The following is a 15300-nucleotide window of genomic DNA, read 5'->3' as shown; positions in this document are numbered from 1 at the left end:
CTGCCCCACGTGACGCCGCTGTGAGGAGCTTCGGGGTTGAGTAGAGTCTGAGTGAGCAGCGGTTGAGAAAACAGTCAGCCTCGCTTCGGAGTTTGTACGGAGAGCAGCTGGGTATTGCAGCTCCTGTGTGGCTTCAGCTACAACCAGCCGGTTTCTCCGACTCCACCACTGTTCCCTGACTCGAGGTAATGGACTATTAAGGAGACCTTTTAAGAATAAACCCTCCACGCAAACTGAAAAAGCGAGGTAAGTTGTGGCTAATGTCCCCGTCCTTCCCTTCCCTCTTTAGTGAGTGTACCCTCTTCCTGATACTTTTATTCCCTCACAACGCAGCTGAAATAAGTTTACACCCAAACAATACTAATTTATGTGTCTTTCCAACACTGTTAAGGTACATTTTTCTGTTTTAGAAACAACACTTGACAGTTTCTACCATTACTTTGCTCTGCAGCAGCATTATACGTCGCTAGTCGCTGATCAGGCTTCACCTACATTTCTAATCGGATGAGGCTGGTCCTTTTTATCCTTAATGAACCTCCAGAGAAGTTCTCAGAGGTGTTCGCTGTATTTGCACTTAAAGCGTGAACACAGGAAGTGGAGACCGCACAAAGCTCAGTGAGTATCTCGTTTCAGCAAATAGCCCATCAGTCAAGTCAGTAGAATAAAGCAGGAGAAAGAAGGCAGCTTTTACTGCACTTGTTTCACCTTGACAAGCGAGTGGAAATGTTTGCTCTCCTGCAAATGAATGTCTCTTGTAAATTGTGTGTGCATTCAGTCAATAGAGATGCAGCAATCACTCTGTTTTCACTCTCCAAGCAGTTGTAAGTTTAAACAGGGAGTCATTCACACAAATGAATGTCACAGACATTTGGGGGAATTATTTATTTATTTTTTTAGAAATTGAGCATGCATTTCCTATATTGCGCCTCTCTCACTTAAAACATTGCTCTCGCACTCAAAACGTATCCCCAAAATTATCTTTCTGTGCTCAGATTTAATGCACAAATATTCGTCGCTCCTTTTTCACTCCTGTGTGTTGCACTTTAACTTCCTCTGTGGGGATGCAACCTTTTCTCTCAGGCCTGTTTTCTCTGCTTGCATGTTTTCATGAAATGACTGTATCTTTGACATTTTGAGAGCAAGAAATTTTGAGCACAAGGAGCGGGATTCAAATAGAAGATGTTTGAACAAGAGAGATTCAATCTGACTGCAGAGACTTATTTTCGAGTGTTGTGAGATTGTATTTGTAAGGTTTTCTTTTTTTAAATTGGAGATTTGCATAAACAAGTAGACAGCTTGGGATTGCCTCACAATTTGAGGCTTTGCAGTTTTTGGCAAAATTAGCAGAATTTCATTGGACTTTTATGTAGGAATGATGGAGTCTTTTCAAATGATATTACTAAGACTGCTGGAAGCCTACCAATTTACATCATATCAAAATGTTTTACTTTTTACGTGGTTTGAATAAACATCACTAATTTGACTTGTAAAGGCAGCCATATTGAATTCTGAATTCAAGGTTTTTTGGAGCTTTATGACTTTTCTACTTGGATTTTGGACTTAAGACATTTTATTCATTTTTTTTCTTACTTGGAAGTTTAAAGAGCTAAAAATTATTTCCCTTTAAAAAAAAAAAATTCTAAGTCATAACATCAAACTGAAAAGCTGTACTGCAGAAAAGAAGTCTTAAACAAAGTTTACAGTTCTTCCTGGAAAGTGCTAGCAAAGCCATCATATTGGCCAAGGTTTTGTAAAGAGGCCCCTTTTTGTGCTTTACTGTGCACTGCTGACCAGCTGGATGAAAGAAAATGTTATTTTTCTTTATTTAAAACAAAATAAACATATGTACAAACAGTTTTTGTGGATTCAAGTCAGATTATGTGATATATTTATTTTGTTTTAAATCTCTGAATACTGTGAAGCTGGAGTATTTTTATTCACACAGTGGGAAGTCTAGCCGGTATGTTATATGATTTGTGGTTGAACTTCCTCTGTCAGACCCTGTAATGCATTTCTGGGGGTGTTAATAGACACTGAAATAGACGCATAAATGTTAGTGTCAAAAGAGGAGGTTTAGTCATCCCAATGAAACACTCAGGAAATGATGTGAAAGATGCTCTGTTGGACAGAGGAAACAAACAAAAGAGAAACCTCAGCAAACACACAGATGCGTGGCATCTGGACTTTTTCAGATTTAATTTTAGGAATCCAGCAAGTTGAGCTGGATTAACACCGAGTTGTTGAGGCTTGTCTCTTAAACATTTCAAGATGCAGATCTCCGACAGATGTTTGCTAAATTTGAACAGATGTTCTATTTTTGCCTGCGCGGGTGTGTTTTCCATTTGTTTTGGGCCAGATTGGACCACAGTGGAGGGCGGCTCGGCCTGTAGTTTGGCTCGTTAATGAGGCAGTCGGCGGGCTTTTGAATTGAATTAATACTTAAAAGAAAAAGGACAAAAAAGTAGATGAAGTGAGTGAGGAACAGATAGATACAGAATGTTTTTGGTAGGAAACTGCATGTTCTTTTCCTCATACTCTGCAGGAGATAACAGCGACAGAGAGGAATGGGAGACGTTCAGTTTGTCACATTGACATTTCCATCTCTGCTGGCTTTTGTTTAGACATTCAGGGGAAAAATGAGCTGTGCTCTTCACATATAATCAGCGACAATTTACTCTGAGTGTTTGTCCAATGCTCAGTCTGTTTTGCAGCTCTTCCCTCCGTCTCTGCCGTCAATGGCATTTTTTTTTTATCTTGTTCTCATCCGCTCCTCATAATGGCTTCAGTGTCATGATTGTGGTTTTCTGCAGCGCCTTTTCGCAAAGAGCTCTCCGTCTCACAATGGGAGCTGATGTGTGCTGAATTATGATGAAGTTTCTCCCTTGGGTTTCGCGCACAAAGAGGAGATGCCATTTTTTCTTTCTTTCTTTTAAAATCTGACTAATAATGAAAGATAAAGCAATAAAAGTCTGTAATTAAAACATACTGTTTATCGCTAAATGTGACAACTGTTTGGGGTTTTTTGGTGATTCACAAATATTATTATTATTATTACAAAGGGTTTGCTTTAATAAGCACCGGAAGGAGGAAGAGTTTACCACTTTTTTAGATTTAGCAGTGAATATGTGGTATCAAAAACACCTTTAGAAATTTATCATTTTTGTTTAGGAAGAGCGCATTACTCGATAGTCCTGCCACAGAACTGTGCAGAAGAAATATACAGTTTGCAATTATTTTCTGTCTAACTGGATGCAATTAGTAGTTTAGAAAATTTTTTCAGTTCAATTTGACTTCAAATTAGAGATGCATCATTGGGCTTCTTCCTGGCTGATACCAATTTTGATTTTGACCTTTTGATTTTCTACAAGCTAAAAGAGCTAAAAGAGAAAAATGAGCTTGCGAGTTCTTGATAGAGCTAGCATGAAAGTATAAGCTGTGGGTTGGTGTAGAGTTGTTGGTTCTGATACATTTAATGACTTTAAGGATAAAAATCACATTTTTTGTTGTAATCTCGGTGCAATCAATCAGTCAGCCCGATGCAATCAATCAGGCTGACCGATTGATTGCATCAGGCTGACTGATGCAATCAAGAACATGGAACATCATTGGTTCCATGTTCTTGCATGAAACCAATGAACTGTTACTGGAAGTTTTTATTTACCTCTATCTAACTGTGAAACTTTGAAGAATTAAATTAGACTTAAAATCTTTTCTCTTTACTCCCAACTTGCTTTAGTTGCTGGAACTTAACTTTTGATCGTCATTTGATGAACAGAAAGCTTTTATAGAAACTATTTCTTGTACCACTTTGTAGTACAGGTCGGACCAACAGTGGTCTTTCTCTGACCTCACACCAAATAACACGACAGATTAAGTTGCACTCAGACATTCAAGGAGCCATTGAAGCTCGCTGAAGTGAACACACACTGCCACGGTACTTGTAACGCGAGTGCTCCCTGCTCCAAAAGTTATGCTGGGCAGCAGCTGCTTCATATGGCAGCTTGATTGCAAATGGGCCGCATTTACAGTCAAGAACTTGTGTTTTTTTTCTGAGATGGGTGCAGTTTTTAAAGCTTTTAAAATTTGACCCAAATTATTAAGCTTTACCAAGTGTGAACATTTCATCTTTCGAATTAGTCAGTTTGAATTAAGGCCGTACATACATCCTAAGTTCTTTGCATGCACATAGATTAAACCATAGTGAGATCAAATTTGTGGTTTTAGGGTAAAAGTGGTTCATGTGCACTAGTTTCTGTCTCTCGCCATGACATTTAACTCTAACTTCATTGGTGTTAATGGTTCGACTAAACCAGTAAAGGCTGCACTTTTGTTCTCGACTCAGTTTTCGTCATTTTGCTACAATGTAAACAGGAAGAAACGGTACAAGAAATAAGACGTGTCTATAAATTATTTTAATTTCAAATCCAAATTAAATGAAGGAATAACAAGACAACAATTTATTTTCCTAATCTTTATGTGACATTTCTTCACAGTGTTGTTTTATAAAGCAGGTGTTCCTAATTTGCATTTAATGAATAGAAGAAGAGAGAGAAAAAAAAATCCTCCAAATTTTTCTGTATTTAACCTGCTGATTAGACTTGGCATAGTCCAGTGTTTTGGAAATTAATTGAATGGTTCTTCTCTAACAACACAAAACAAATGTTGTTGCCAATCTGCAGTAATTGTTCACCAGCAGACAAAGACAAAGCAGAACTGCTGATAAAATCAGCAATCAGACTGAGTGTGTTTGTTTTGTTGCAGAACTAGGCCTGTAACAATAATACATTTAGCTGGATGATAAGTTGTCCCAGACATTATTGCAATAAACAATAATGTTTTGAGCCATTTTCAAGTAATATAATTGCATAATGACATAATAATGCTAGTACACCCTCTAAGAGATCAATGTGCTTTAATTTCTACTGTACATTTAACATTGGACCTAGAAAAAATATCCAAAATAAATTGAATGCTGAAGTCTTTAAATAAAATGTCCCTTCAAAAAAGGGGCTAGTTGAGACCAACCCACCAGAAACCTTCTGTCATCCAGTCTGGTTGAAAGAGACAAGAAAAACAATCATTCAAATGGATTTTATTGAGCTCATTTACATTTTTCATGCAAATAATTGATTTACAGTTTTTTGGTGACAGTTTTAAACAGAACTATATAATATGTTTTTAACTTCAGCAGAAACATTAGTTGTGGTTTTAATATTTGGTCTGGTCTGATGGCTGCTTCTCTTTTGGATATGTTATTACTTCAGAGATAAAAAGTAGCTTCATCATTTTTTTTCAAAGCTTCTTTAAGTAAAATTGATGTGGTAGTAAGCCTGGTGAAAGATGCGTCACACCTAAATGGGCGCCTCATTCATATGGTCAGTAATCTGGTACTTTTCAGTCCTTTTGGCTCTCAGACAGCTTCCTTCATCTCCCTCTGTTCTTGGATTATCTGTTGGAGTCTTGCGTCGAAGCTTACCTGCAGGATATAAATGGAGACCTGTGTATGTTACATAAGTGGGCAACAAGATGTTCTAAGACGAATACCGTGTGGAGTAGATGAGCTTAAGTACACCAGAGAGACCCCAGCTGCTCATCTTTCCTCTGTTTGAACATCAGTACTGAGCAAATATCTCTTTATTCTAGCAACATTTCTTAGGAACAATTGTATAAAATCACAAGTCTCCAAATTTAGTCAGTAAAAAGTATTATTTTTAAAGTAATCAATTTATGTGACAGGTTATTATAAAAGTAAAAAGTTACATTATTCTGGTCTGTCAATTTGCAAAATAGCTTCTTTGATGCATTTTGGAATTTAAAATGAGAACAATAAGTAAATCTGTGATGCATAAACTAGGATTTACTTCTTAAGTATAATTAGTATTTTTATTTATGAACTCGCTTCCTTTGGGAATCTGGAGACAAAATCTAAATGTTCAGTAATAGTGTTGAAGGTGCATGTTTTCCTGACATTGTTCAGCCTGGTTATATAGGCACATCAAAGCAGTTTTTGGGTTGAAATAAATTCAAGGTTTCCCTCAGAAAACTTGCGGCGCTCGGCAGTCATTCATCCAGCAACCTGCCATGTTTTTGAGTTAAAAAAATATTTAAAGATGGCAGGAAACTTGAAAATGATTGGAAGATTAATATCTGAACACCAACTATAAAGTCTTAAAAAATGCAAACATAAAAAAAAACTTGCTAAGCCTGGTTGGGACTCAAGTAAAGCCTGGTGGCCTGCCAGGCTTATAATAAGCTGGGGGAAAACCTTGACATTATTTAATGTTACATTTAGTAAATATGACCAGTCAGGTTGAACTTCCCCAAACCAAAGTTTAATGATGGTGGGAAACATTGTTAATCAAATGGAAACAGAAAAATATATTTTTTAAGATCATAAATCATAATTGATGTGTTCAGAAACACATCTAACTTAATACAATATTAATGCAAAAAAAAAAAAAAAAGTTAAGATAATTGTCAAGTTGTCATTTGAAAAACATGCATTAAACATCAGACATCTCATCAGATGTTTGATGCAGCAGATTACCTCGTTGATTTCTGTCATGGACTCCAAGGTTTGGTGTTCATGTTGGTGTTACTAGAAACAAAGTGATGGCCTGTTCTGCTCAGATCCACTCTGACTGCTTTAGCTTAGGTCAGCAGCTCCATCTCTGGGCTGTTCTCAGCTCGGAAGGTTAAACTAGCTTTCAGTCACTTGTGCTGACCTCCTGGGATGCTTGAGCGAGAATCTGCCCACACCACGTGAACTTAGCACTTGTCAAAGCCCCGGTTATGTAAGCCTGTGGGCTCCAGTCTGCCAGGAGCAGCAGGTAAGAGCCTTAACGGTTAATTGTGGCCAGTGATCTCGCAGAGTCAGAAATAGAGGAGATCTTAGGGTGACTGGCTGATGGGATGTTCGATGCAGGCCTGAGTTCTCACCCCGTCATCTTGTTTTAAAATAAGCAAAGGTTAATCAGCCAATGGGAATGCTGTCGCTGCTGGGGCTGGAGGCCCTCAGTTGAAAAGTAATAATTGGGCACATACTTGTTTTTGTCTATTTTAGCTCACCAAAGTGGAAAACACTTTCACAGGCAAAATATTGGATTAAAATACTTATTAGATAGTATTTTAGGTTGGAAATGTTAATTACTTTAATTTCTGCAAATCATATTATTGTTGGAAAGGGATTTGCAGGAGTTGCATGCAAACAGAACAGAAGAGTGCAGATTTTTAGCCTGTTGAAAACTGGAAAATCCAAACTTTTACCCGTCAGTAAAAGCACCATAAGTGAAACCTAATCAGGCTGAGGTTGAAAGCATTTCTTTATCTTGCCAAAAGTGCTCTTTTTCTCTTTAGTAAGTGAAAGATTTTCACATTATAGAACTTTTATTACATTTTTTCTAGCTGCTGAATTGTTGGTAAAGCAAATATTGACCATATAAACACATCCCGTTGATTAATTTTGTAGCTCTTGTTGTTTTTACGAAACTGTCAGGATTAGCACTAATTAACCTTATCAGTCTTGTTTATAATAATAGCTGGCAAAACATTTTAGTCATCTTGTAAACAGTAGGACTGGATGGCTACTGCATATTTTCGATTAAAACTAAAAGCAAACAACTGAATAAGCCATTAGGCTTTCCAGGAAGCTTTATTAATTTCTAATGTGAGTCAGAAGCATTCTGTAAAGTAATTTTTTTTTTTGGTAACGAGTGACTGCATGACTTGTTGTTTCTCCTCTGCCTCAAAAACCATCATTATGCGCCACAATCTATCAAGCAATTAAAATGCAAATATAAGGCAATTGGTGGTTCAGATGGATAATAACTTGAAATGAAAAGTGCATGAATAAGAAACGAGAAACAAAACGTATAAAAAGCTAAATAAAATCCAATTTGCTTTTGGTTTTGAGGCCTGTAGTTGTGGAAATATACTAAATCGGCTGCACGGTGGAGTGGTTGGTTGTTCTTGCAGGAAGGAGGTTCTGGGTTTGAATCCCAGTCTGACATCCTATATGACGTCTGTGTGTTTTCTTTCTGCTTTTAAAGGTTCTTCTGTCTTCCTCTCACAGTCCAAAACTTGCCATATGAATGTGTTCTTGCATGGTTGGTTGTTCTGTTTCAGCCTGAAGAGTCATTATCAACTTAATATAATGCAAATAAGTAGATTAGTTAAGTCAAAACTTGTATTTAAAAACAGCAGAGAACAAAGAATAGCAAAAAAAAAAATCTTTATTTATTTGCATAAAATTCAAAAGTGTTATCTGAAACCATACCAAGATTTCTTGTAAAACGAATAGCAGTAATCACTTATTAAAAGACTTTTCTCCCCATTCATGTTTTTACACATCTCTGTATGTCCGACTGCTGTTGTACATAGATTTACCCATAGATTATCATTATAGCTGAAACAAATAAAAAGTATATGTTTCAGCTCCTTTGTGAAAATAGGAGCGCAATGGAAGTGGGCTTTAATGAGAATGAGATTGAACCTAAGACGGAGCCTTGAGGTTCCCCTCAATAGACGTAGAAATGACTTGTTGATTGATGCTGTCGCACCAGCCTTTGGTTTTGAATATTTTGTCGCACTTACATTAACAAGAGCTCGTTATAAGATGTCATAACACAAAATTAAATAAAAATCAACAAATGAGTAGTTTTTACTTTTTTTTTTTTATGCGGCAAAAACATTGTAACCCTAGCAACTAATGCTGAATAAATAACGGCGTCCATGGTTACAACTCCATATGGCATTATTGCAATAAACCAACACATGAAGAATTGTTTCTGGCTAGCTAATAAAAATGTTCTTGATACACATTTTAGATTAAAAGTTGTACAATTTCTTTTCTAACTTAACATCCTTGTTTAATAGATTTAACTGGATGCCATCTAAGCTTTTTGCTTCTGATCTGAATAGCAGGCTAACTTTTAGGCTTATGAATCCATTTCTGTTTGCAGGTGTAACATCAAACTGGCGTTAATCAGCGTTAGGATCTGTGTGAAGGCGGCGTCACAATACTGCAGCTCATTGTTTACCTCCAAGTTAATTAAAGGATTAAAGCGGCCAGTTTATGGAACATTTATGTATGAGCAAGTGAAATGGGGTTAAAGGGCAAAGTGAGTTTTACAACATTGAAAAATTAATTAGAATGAGTTTATTTTCCCCTTTCAGTGGAGATGTTTGGTCATCATAACTGTGATTTTTATGAGTTGGATAAAAGTTCTCCTTACGCAGTTTTTCTCAATCAGTGAAAGTTATGTCAGTGTGTAATGTGATTTTAAATGTTCAAAATATTCATCAGTGTCTTACAGGCGCAACACTAATAGGTTTACGTTGCCCTACAATGAAGCTTAATGTAAATTAAATAATTTTCTTCGTTCTTTTTGAGTCTACTTTTAACAAAGTAACTACTTTCACATTTCTTACTTAAAAAAAAAAAAAAAAGAAAAGTATTAACTGAAGTCTCTAATGTGAAGTGCTTAGACTAAGTTATTCTTAGTTTTGACCTGATGTTGCTGCTTTTAGCTGCCATAATCTGTGAGCTTTTCACAACTTAGCCTGTTCAGTACATTAGCTTTAAAGAAGACATTTTTTCTTATTTTCTTCCTGTAAAAAATCTTGTTTCAAAGAAAATAGTTTACAATCTTTCATTGAACCCGTCAGATTTATAACGAGACTCAACAAATATTGGCAAGGCTGACGAGCTGTTTCGACAACGAGCCTCAAAGTTCTTGCAGGAAATGTAAGTTGCATCTGCAGAGATGCATGCACTGGCACAGTATTATGCACGTGGTTATCCACAGGTGTGGTTGGTGCATCTACACACGTTCTGCTCCCTGCAAACATTCGGTGGTCTCCGTTTCTCCTTTATCTTGCATATTGTTTATTGCCGTTGATATGTTTTTGCACTTTGATATTAAATAGAAAGGAGGACATTATAAATGCTTCTTTTGTCTCATTTTATAATTATTCAGCTTGGCAAAAAAGGCTGGTAAAAGGTCGAGAAACCTTTTAGAGTGTGAGTGCAAAGTGTTTTTTATTGTTTTATACTGTGATGAATTATCCTGGTTGTTAATCTAGTTGAGACAATTGAAGTGGTGAGAATTAGAAACTTTAAATTGAATTTTAAAAGCTTTTACGTACCTTGTTGAAGTTGCTCACACCGTTGTGCTTCAATTTTGGTAATCCTATTTTGAATCTCTTTCCCTCAGTAACAACTTCCTCTCTGATGGTGTTGACCATTAGCAGTTAGGCAGGGCGTGTTCGCTTGATTTTTATTTTATTTTTTGGTTTATAGTTGAGTCATCAACCAGTTTTTCTGTCCGTCTCTAGTTCAGAGAGCCGGTACCCTGATCATCTCTGTTCAATAATTAACTTTTTTCAACTTGCATGTTTTTATTCAAGAAGATGACTAAACAATTTCAGCAGACATTTCTCTACCTGTTTTTTTTTTGTAGCTGTATATATATGTGTGTGTATATTTTATTTATTTATTTTTTTATAAAATTACCCAGACAAACTGCAAAACCTCACTGAGTGAATGATGACTTTTTCCCTTTAGTATTTCATCTGTGCAAGATAAACGTATGTTGCAGTCGGAGCTGCTTTCATATTTGTGTTACAATAGTTTTAATTTCTGACTCCGGTTTTGGTCTCTTGTCTTCATGTGATTATTGACATATTCTCTTGTGTCTCTTGTCCAGCAGTCTAAAGCGCCGCTGCCCTCACATCCAGAAGCTCCTCCAAACCAAGCAGCCATGGGCAAACAGAACAGCAAACTCCGCCCCGACGTCATGCAGGACCTGATGGAGAACACGGACTTCACCGAGCACGAGATCACCGAGTGGTACAAGGGCTTCCTGCGGGACTGCCCCAGCGGCGCCCTCAACATGGAGGAGTTCAAGAAGATCTACGCCAACTTCTTCCCGTACGGAGACGCCTCAAAGTTCGCCGAGCACGTCTTCCGCACGTTTGACGCCAACGCCGACGGGACTATAGACTTCAGGGAGTTCATCATCGCCCTGAGCGTCACGTCCCGCGGCCGGCTGGACCAGAAGCTGAAGTGGGCGTTCAGCATGTACGACCTGGATGGGAACGGATACATCAGCAAGGCTGAGATGTTGGAGATTGTAACGGTAAGGTTTTTGTCAGGTGTTTTTCTTCATCTTTAAATGTTGCTACATTTTGCTTCCTCTCCTCGAGTTTCTTCGAAGTTAAAATGTCATTTGAATATTTGTGATGTAAAGCTAGCTGGCTTGTAAAGGGGTTGGCGAAAAAGAAAAAAAAGTTAAGCTCTTTGAATATTGGAAATATTCCAAACTGAAAACTTTGCATTAAATTTTGAGTAACTTTAAATGTCTAGTCCAGTGGTCTGCAACATGCGGCTCCGGAACCTCAAGTGGCTCTTTGGACCTTAAACAATGAGTCCTAATATCTATGGATAAAAAATAAAAAGTACAAGCTGATGATTTAAATATTGATATAACAATACATACTGTTTTTTTTTTTGTGTGTGTGTGTGTGTGTTTTTTTAGCACTTTTTCATTTTGCTTTTGCAATATTTGCTTAGAATTTCAACTAAAAGTACAAATAAATAGCTTTTATATCTTTTTCTTGTCATTAGGTTTAAATCTACGGGCTTTTTTTAATTGTACGCTTTTCCATCTGACAGAAGAAATAAAATTCATCCTCTTTGAAAAATGTTTTTAGTTTTAATCCTAAATGTACTGGTAAAATGATGGTTCTTTTAAAAATTAGTACAAATCTCCTAAAATAGATATTTATGTACATTTATAAACAGTCTTTTTTCAAAGAGTAAAGGGAGATTTGTGTGCCAAAATATGCATCTGATTACATTTAAATTCCCTGGTAAAGGCAGTCCGTTAGTATTTTCGTTTTGTTTTTCCAACTCTACATTTGAAGTTTGCAACCTTACTTGTATATTCATCGTCTCTCCTGCTCTGTGTCATTTGACAGCTGAAAAATCTTCTGATAGTGGAAACTATCCGTTCCTTTCTGGTTCTCAGATTCCTCTGAATTTAGCTGTGCACTCCTCCACTTACAGCTAAATCAAGTTCTGGGTTTTATTGGGCGAACGCTTTAGATTCCTCACTGTGCGCTACACACACACACACACACACACACAATCCTCCACACATGTTGTTACATCACACAACATAGAGCTAAATCAAGCAGACTGTGTAATCCTGTTCTCCTAGTTAGTTTTCTGTATTTTTAGTTGATGTCTGAAGTGAAAACGTGTTTATTTGTATCAAATCAAATCAAATCAAAATCAAATCAAACTTTATTCTATACAAATAAAGTTTGATTTGATTTGATTTATTTGTAGGGATGTTTTTTCTTAAATCTCCACAAGATTTCCTAAGCATTTAAGATCAGACAGAAACAGTTTTTACAGCGATGCCAAACAAAACTGGAAATATTAAATAAAACGGTACTCCTGTATTGACTTTATTCCTGGTACAATGCCATATAAAAATCTTCATACCTCTTGATTTTTTTTTGTTCTTTTTAAAAAACTACCGTATGCTTTTTTTTTTTTTAGTCCCTCTGTGTCTGGACTTTGTCACAGCTGCAAACGTTTGCATATCAACAATCAGAATGAGAATCTGCCTTATTGTCCACGATTCTCTGCATTATTTAAAGTAAAAATAACCAGGAGGTTTTTTTTTTTTCCTGTTAATAGGTAAAATATTTCAAAATAAGTCAGATTGGATAGAGAATCTCTGCAAACATCAAAATCAACTCTTATTGATGTTGTTGTTGTTGTTTTTGTTGTTGTTTTTTTTCCAGGCCATTTACAAGATGGTCTCCTCTGTGATGAAAATGCCAGAAGACGAATCCACACCTGAGAAGCGCACAGACAAAATCTTCAGGCAGATGGACACAAATCGAGACGGTAAGGCTGCTCAGAGGCCTTGACTCCAACTTAAACGTTCTTGAGACAAAACCTGTTTTAATGACATGAAACTTTCTTCGTTTCAGGTAAACTGTCCCTGGAGGAGTTCGTGGAGGGAGCAAAGAACGACCCCTCCATCGTGCGACTGCTGCAGTGTGACCCCAGCAGTGCTGGGCAGTAGGAAACTGGACTGATACATTAGCACGTTTTCAAAATGGCTCCCATTTGACCCACCTGAGACTCTTTTGAAATGTAATACTTTGACCTATAGAGAGGCACATGAACACAGACACATGCTGTACCGAAGCACGACATATGCATGTCTGTAAATAATCGTTGGCACACTGTTCACGGGCCTCTGTGTTCGGTCAAAGGTTCTGCACAAACACGGGTCTGATCCGCGGTACAGGTTTGACTTGAAGGACTGAAATTACCATCAAAGACTCGTTGAAATGGAAACGCTTTTCCCTGCTGCGCTGCGAGATCAGGGATGGCGCAGCTCATCCACGGGTTACGTTGAAGCAAATCCAAGTTTGTTTTTGCCCTTTTTGTTTTTTATTTTTAAAAGCAGGATTTCCTATTTAAAGAGAATAATGTTGGTTTTAACTGTGGGACTGACACGGTTTGCCGAGTGGTGATGAACAGATCTTTACCAAGTATTGCAAAGTAGCTCACTGTCAACAGTGGGGGGGGAAATGAAGCATGTCAGTCTGGGGCTACAGAACGGTTATTTAGACACAAGATCTGGGAATCATTGTTTTAAATATCGAATCATTTTTTTATGTACTGTATTGTTTTTTGAAAGAATGTTATGAAAGAACCAAAACTGACTCGGCTTTCTAAATGAAGTTGTCGTGACCGCTGAATATACCTACGTGGTCTCTGGAGAGCGACTCTACGTTATGCATAAACTGAGCTGTGATTGTTTGTCTGCCACCGCAGTTTTAAGTGTGAAAGGAAAAAAAAAAAAAAAAGATATATAGTCTGTTCTCATTTTATTCTGACGTTACATTGCAGCGTTTTGCTGCAGCGCAAGATTTCACTTTCAATTTTCATGCATAAAATACTGGAATGTGACAGATATTTTAATTTCTTTTATTTGACAAATATCTAAGAAACCTGTACAGTGTATTCACACATATTTATATTAGACATGTTTTAAACAAAAGGAGAGAACCAGGTGTGCTTTTACACGTTTGGCTTTGTTACATTTACCTTTAAGGAAATTAATTTTCCCTCAAAAGGAAAGAAATGTTGAAATCCTAAGCCATTCTCCCAAAATTAATTAAATTTTCTGTGCAAGAAAACTGAAAAAAAAAAAAAAAAGAGAGAAAATGATGTTCAAGTTCAGATTTTGTCTGAGTAAACGCCAGCAGTCGTGTTTTTAACTTTGCCACAGACTGAAAACTGATTGCAGGAGCAGATCTCGCTGTGAACATTTCACTTCTTCCGTCAGGATTCTTTCACTGCCCTGCTGATGTGAGAAACTGCTGTATTCATATGTTGAAATCATGTAACTATTGGGTGAATATAAAAAAAAAAAAAAGAGAAAGAGAAAAATTCAACTGTGATAACGTTTGTAGTTCTGCTCCTTTCACTGAGACAATCAGGTACTTCCACCTCTATTTCATTTCAGCAGCATCCTGTGGTCAAGTGCCAAATATAGAAGAATTAAATGAAAGAAGAAAAAGCACAGTATTGTATCCATTTATTCTGTACGGCTCAACTGTTGAACAAAAAGGAGGAAAAAAAATTGTCACTGTATAATTTTCCTAAATTTTGCATTTGTATCATGTATTCTTTGTAGGATGTCCATTTTGTTCAAATAAAAGCAAAACGGAGGGGTAAGGATTTATTTTGCAGCTCTTTTTGTAATACAAGTGTATAAAACTGGATTTTTATATATTTTTTTTGATTGGTAAAAATAAGAAAACAATTTCAGTATTTTAAATCAAACCGTGAAACTTATCCACAGTTTGTGAAAAACGTCTGATTTCTTCTTTATTTTTTGTCTTTGTTTTATCGCACCTAAATGTTTTCACAGCATCAGGTTTTAATGTAAAAGGTTACCAGAGTTAATAAAATATCTAGTTTTTGATTTATTTAATTTAAGGAAATAAAACTACTAGACTTACCTGACCTCATGTGAGGCGTCACAGCCCCCTAAATTAGTTGAGACACTTTTGGAGATGAGAGCTACCGTCAAGATTTTCCTGCATTTTTCCAAACAAAAAAATAATAATTGTCGTAAATTCAGACCGAGATGAACTAAAGAAAATCTGATTAATAACAGTAAGCATGATTTAAAGACAAAAAACAGAAGTAATTGATATTTTTTCACATCACTATATGAGTAGAAATTATTCGTTTTATTTCTT

The 15300-nt window shown here is 36.6% G+C and overlaps 1 protein-coding gene across 3 annotated transcripts; it reads left to right on the top strand.

Moving 5' to 3' along the window:
• The first annotated feature begins 21 nt into the window (after positions 1–21).
• On the top strand, positions 22–14773 carry ncaldb (neurocalcin delta b). Of its 3 annotated transcripts, none has more exons than XM_044139434.1 (4): positions 22–246; positions 10707–11138; positions 12817–12922; positions 13009–14773. In XM_044139434.1, exons 2-4 carry the CDS (start codon positions 10761–10763, stop codon positions 13101–13103), a joined length of 579 nt encoding a protein of 192 aa, XP_043995369.1. In that variant the 5' UTR covers positions 22–246; positions 10707–10760; the 3' UTR covers positions 13104–14773. The 3 variants fall into 3 exon arrangements, with proteins under 3 accessions (XP_043995369.1, XP_043995370.1, XP_043995371.1); XM_044139435.1 differs by having other exon boundaries at positions 23–246; positions 10710–11138; XM_044139436.1 differs by having other exon boundaries at positions 55–185.
• Positions 14774–15300: the final 527 nt, after the last annotated feature.

The sequence above is a fragment of the Gambusia affinis genome, linkage group LG14, assembly GCF_019740435.1.
Source record: "Gambusia affinis linkage group LG14, SWU_Gaff_1.0, whole genome shotgun sequence".
In the NCBI taxonomy this organism is placed as follows: Eukaryota; Metazoa; Chordata; class Actinopteri; order Cyprinodontiformes; family Poeciliidae; genus Gambusia; species Gambusia affinis.
The sequence above is the reverse complement of the archived record's forward strand: the minus strand, read 5'-3'. Positions and strand labels throughout refer to the sequence as shown.

Coding starts and splice junctions, on each gene's coding strand:
- ncaldb (XM_044139434.1), top strand. CDS start 10,761: ATGGGCAAACAGAACAGCAAACTCCGCCCCGACGTCATGCAGGACCTG. Junction 11,139..12,816: donor AGATGTTGGAGATTGTAACG/GTAAGGTTTTTG, acceptor TTTTTTTTCCAG/GCCATTTACAAGATGGTCTC. Junction 12,923..13,008: donor GATGGACACAAATCGAGACG/GTAAGGCTGCTC, acceptor TCTTCGTTTCAG/GTAAACTGTCCCTGGAGGAG.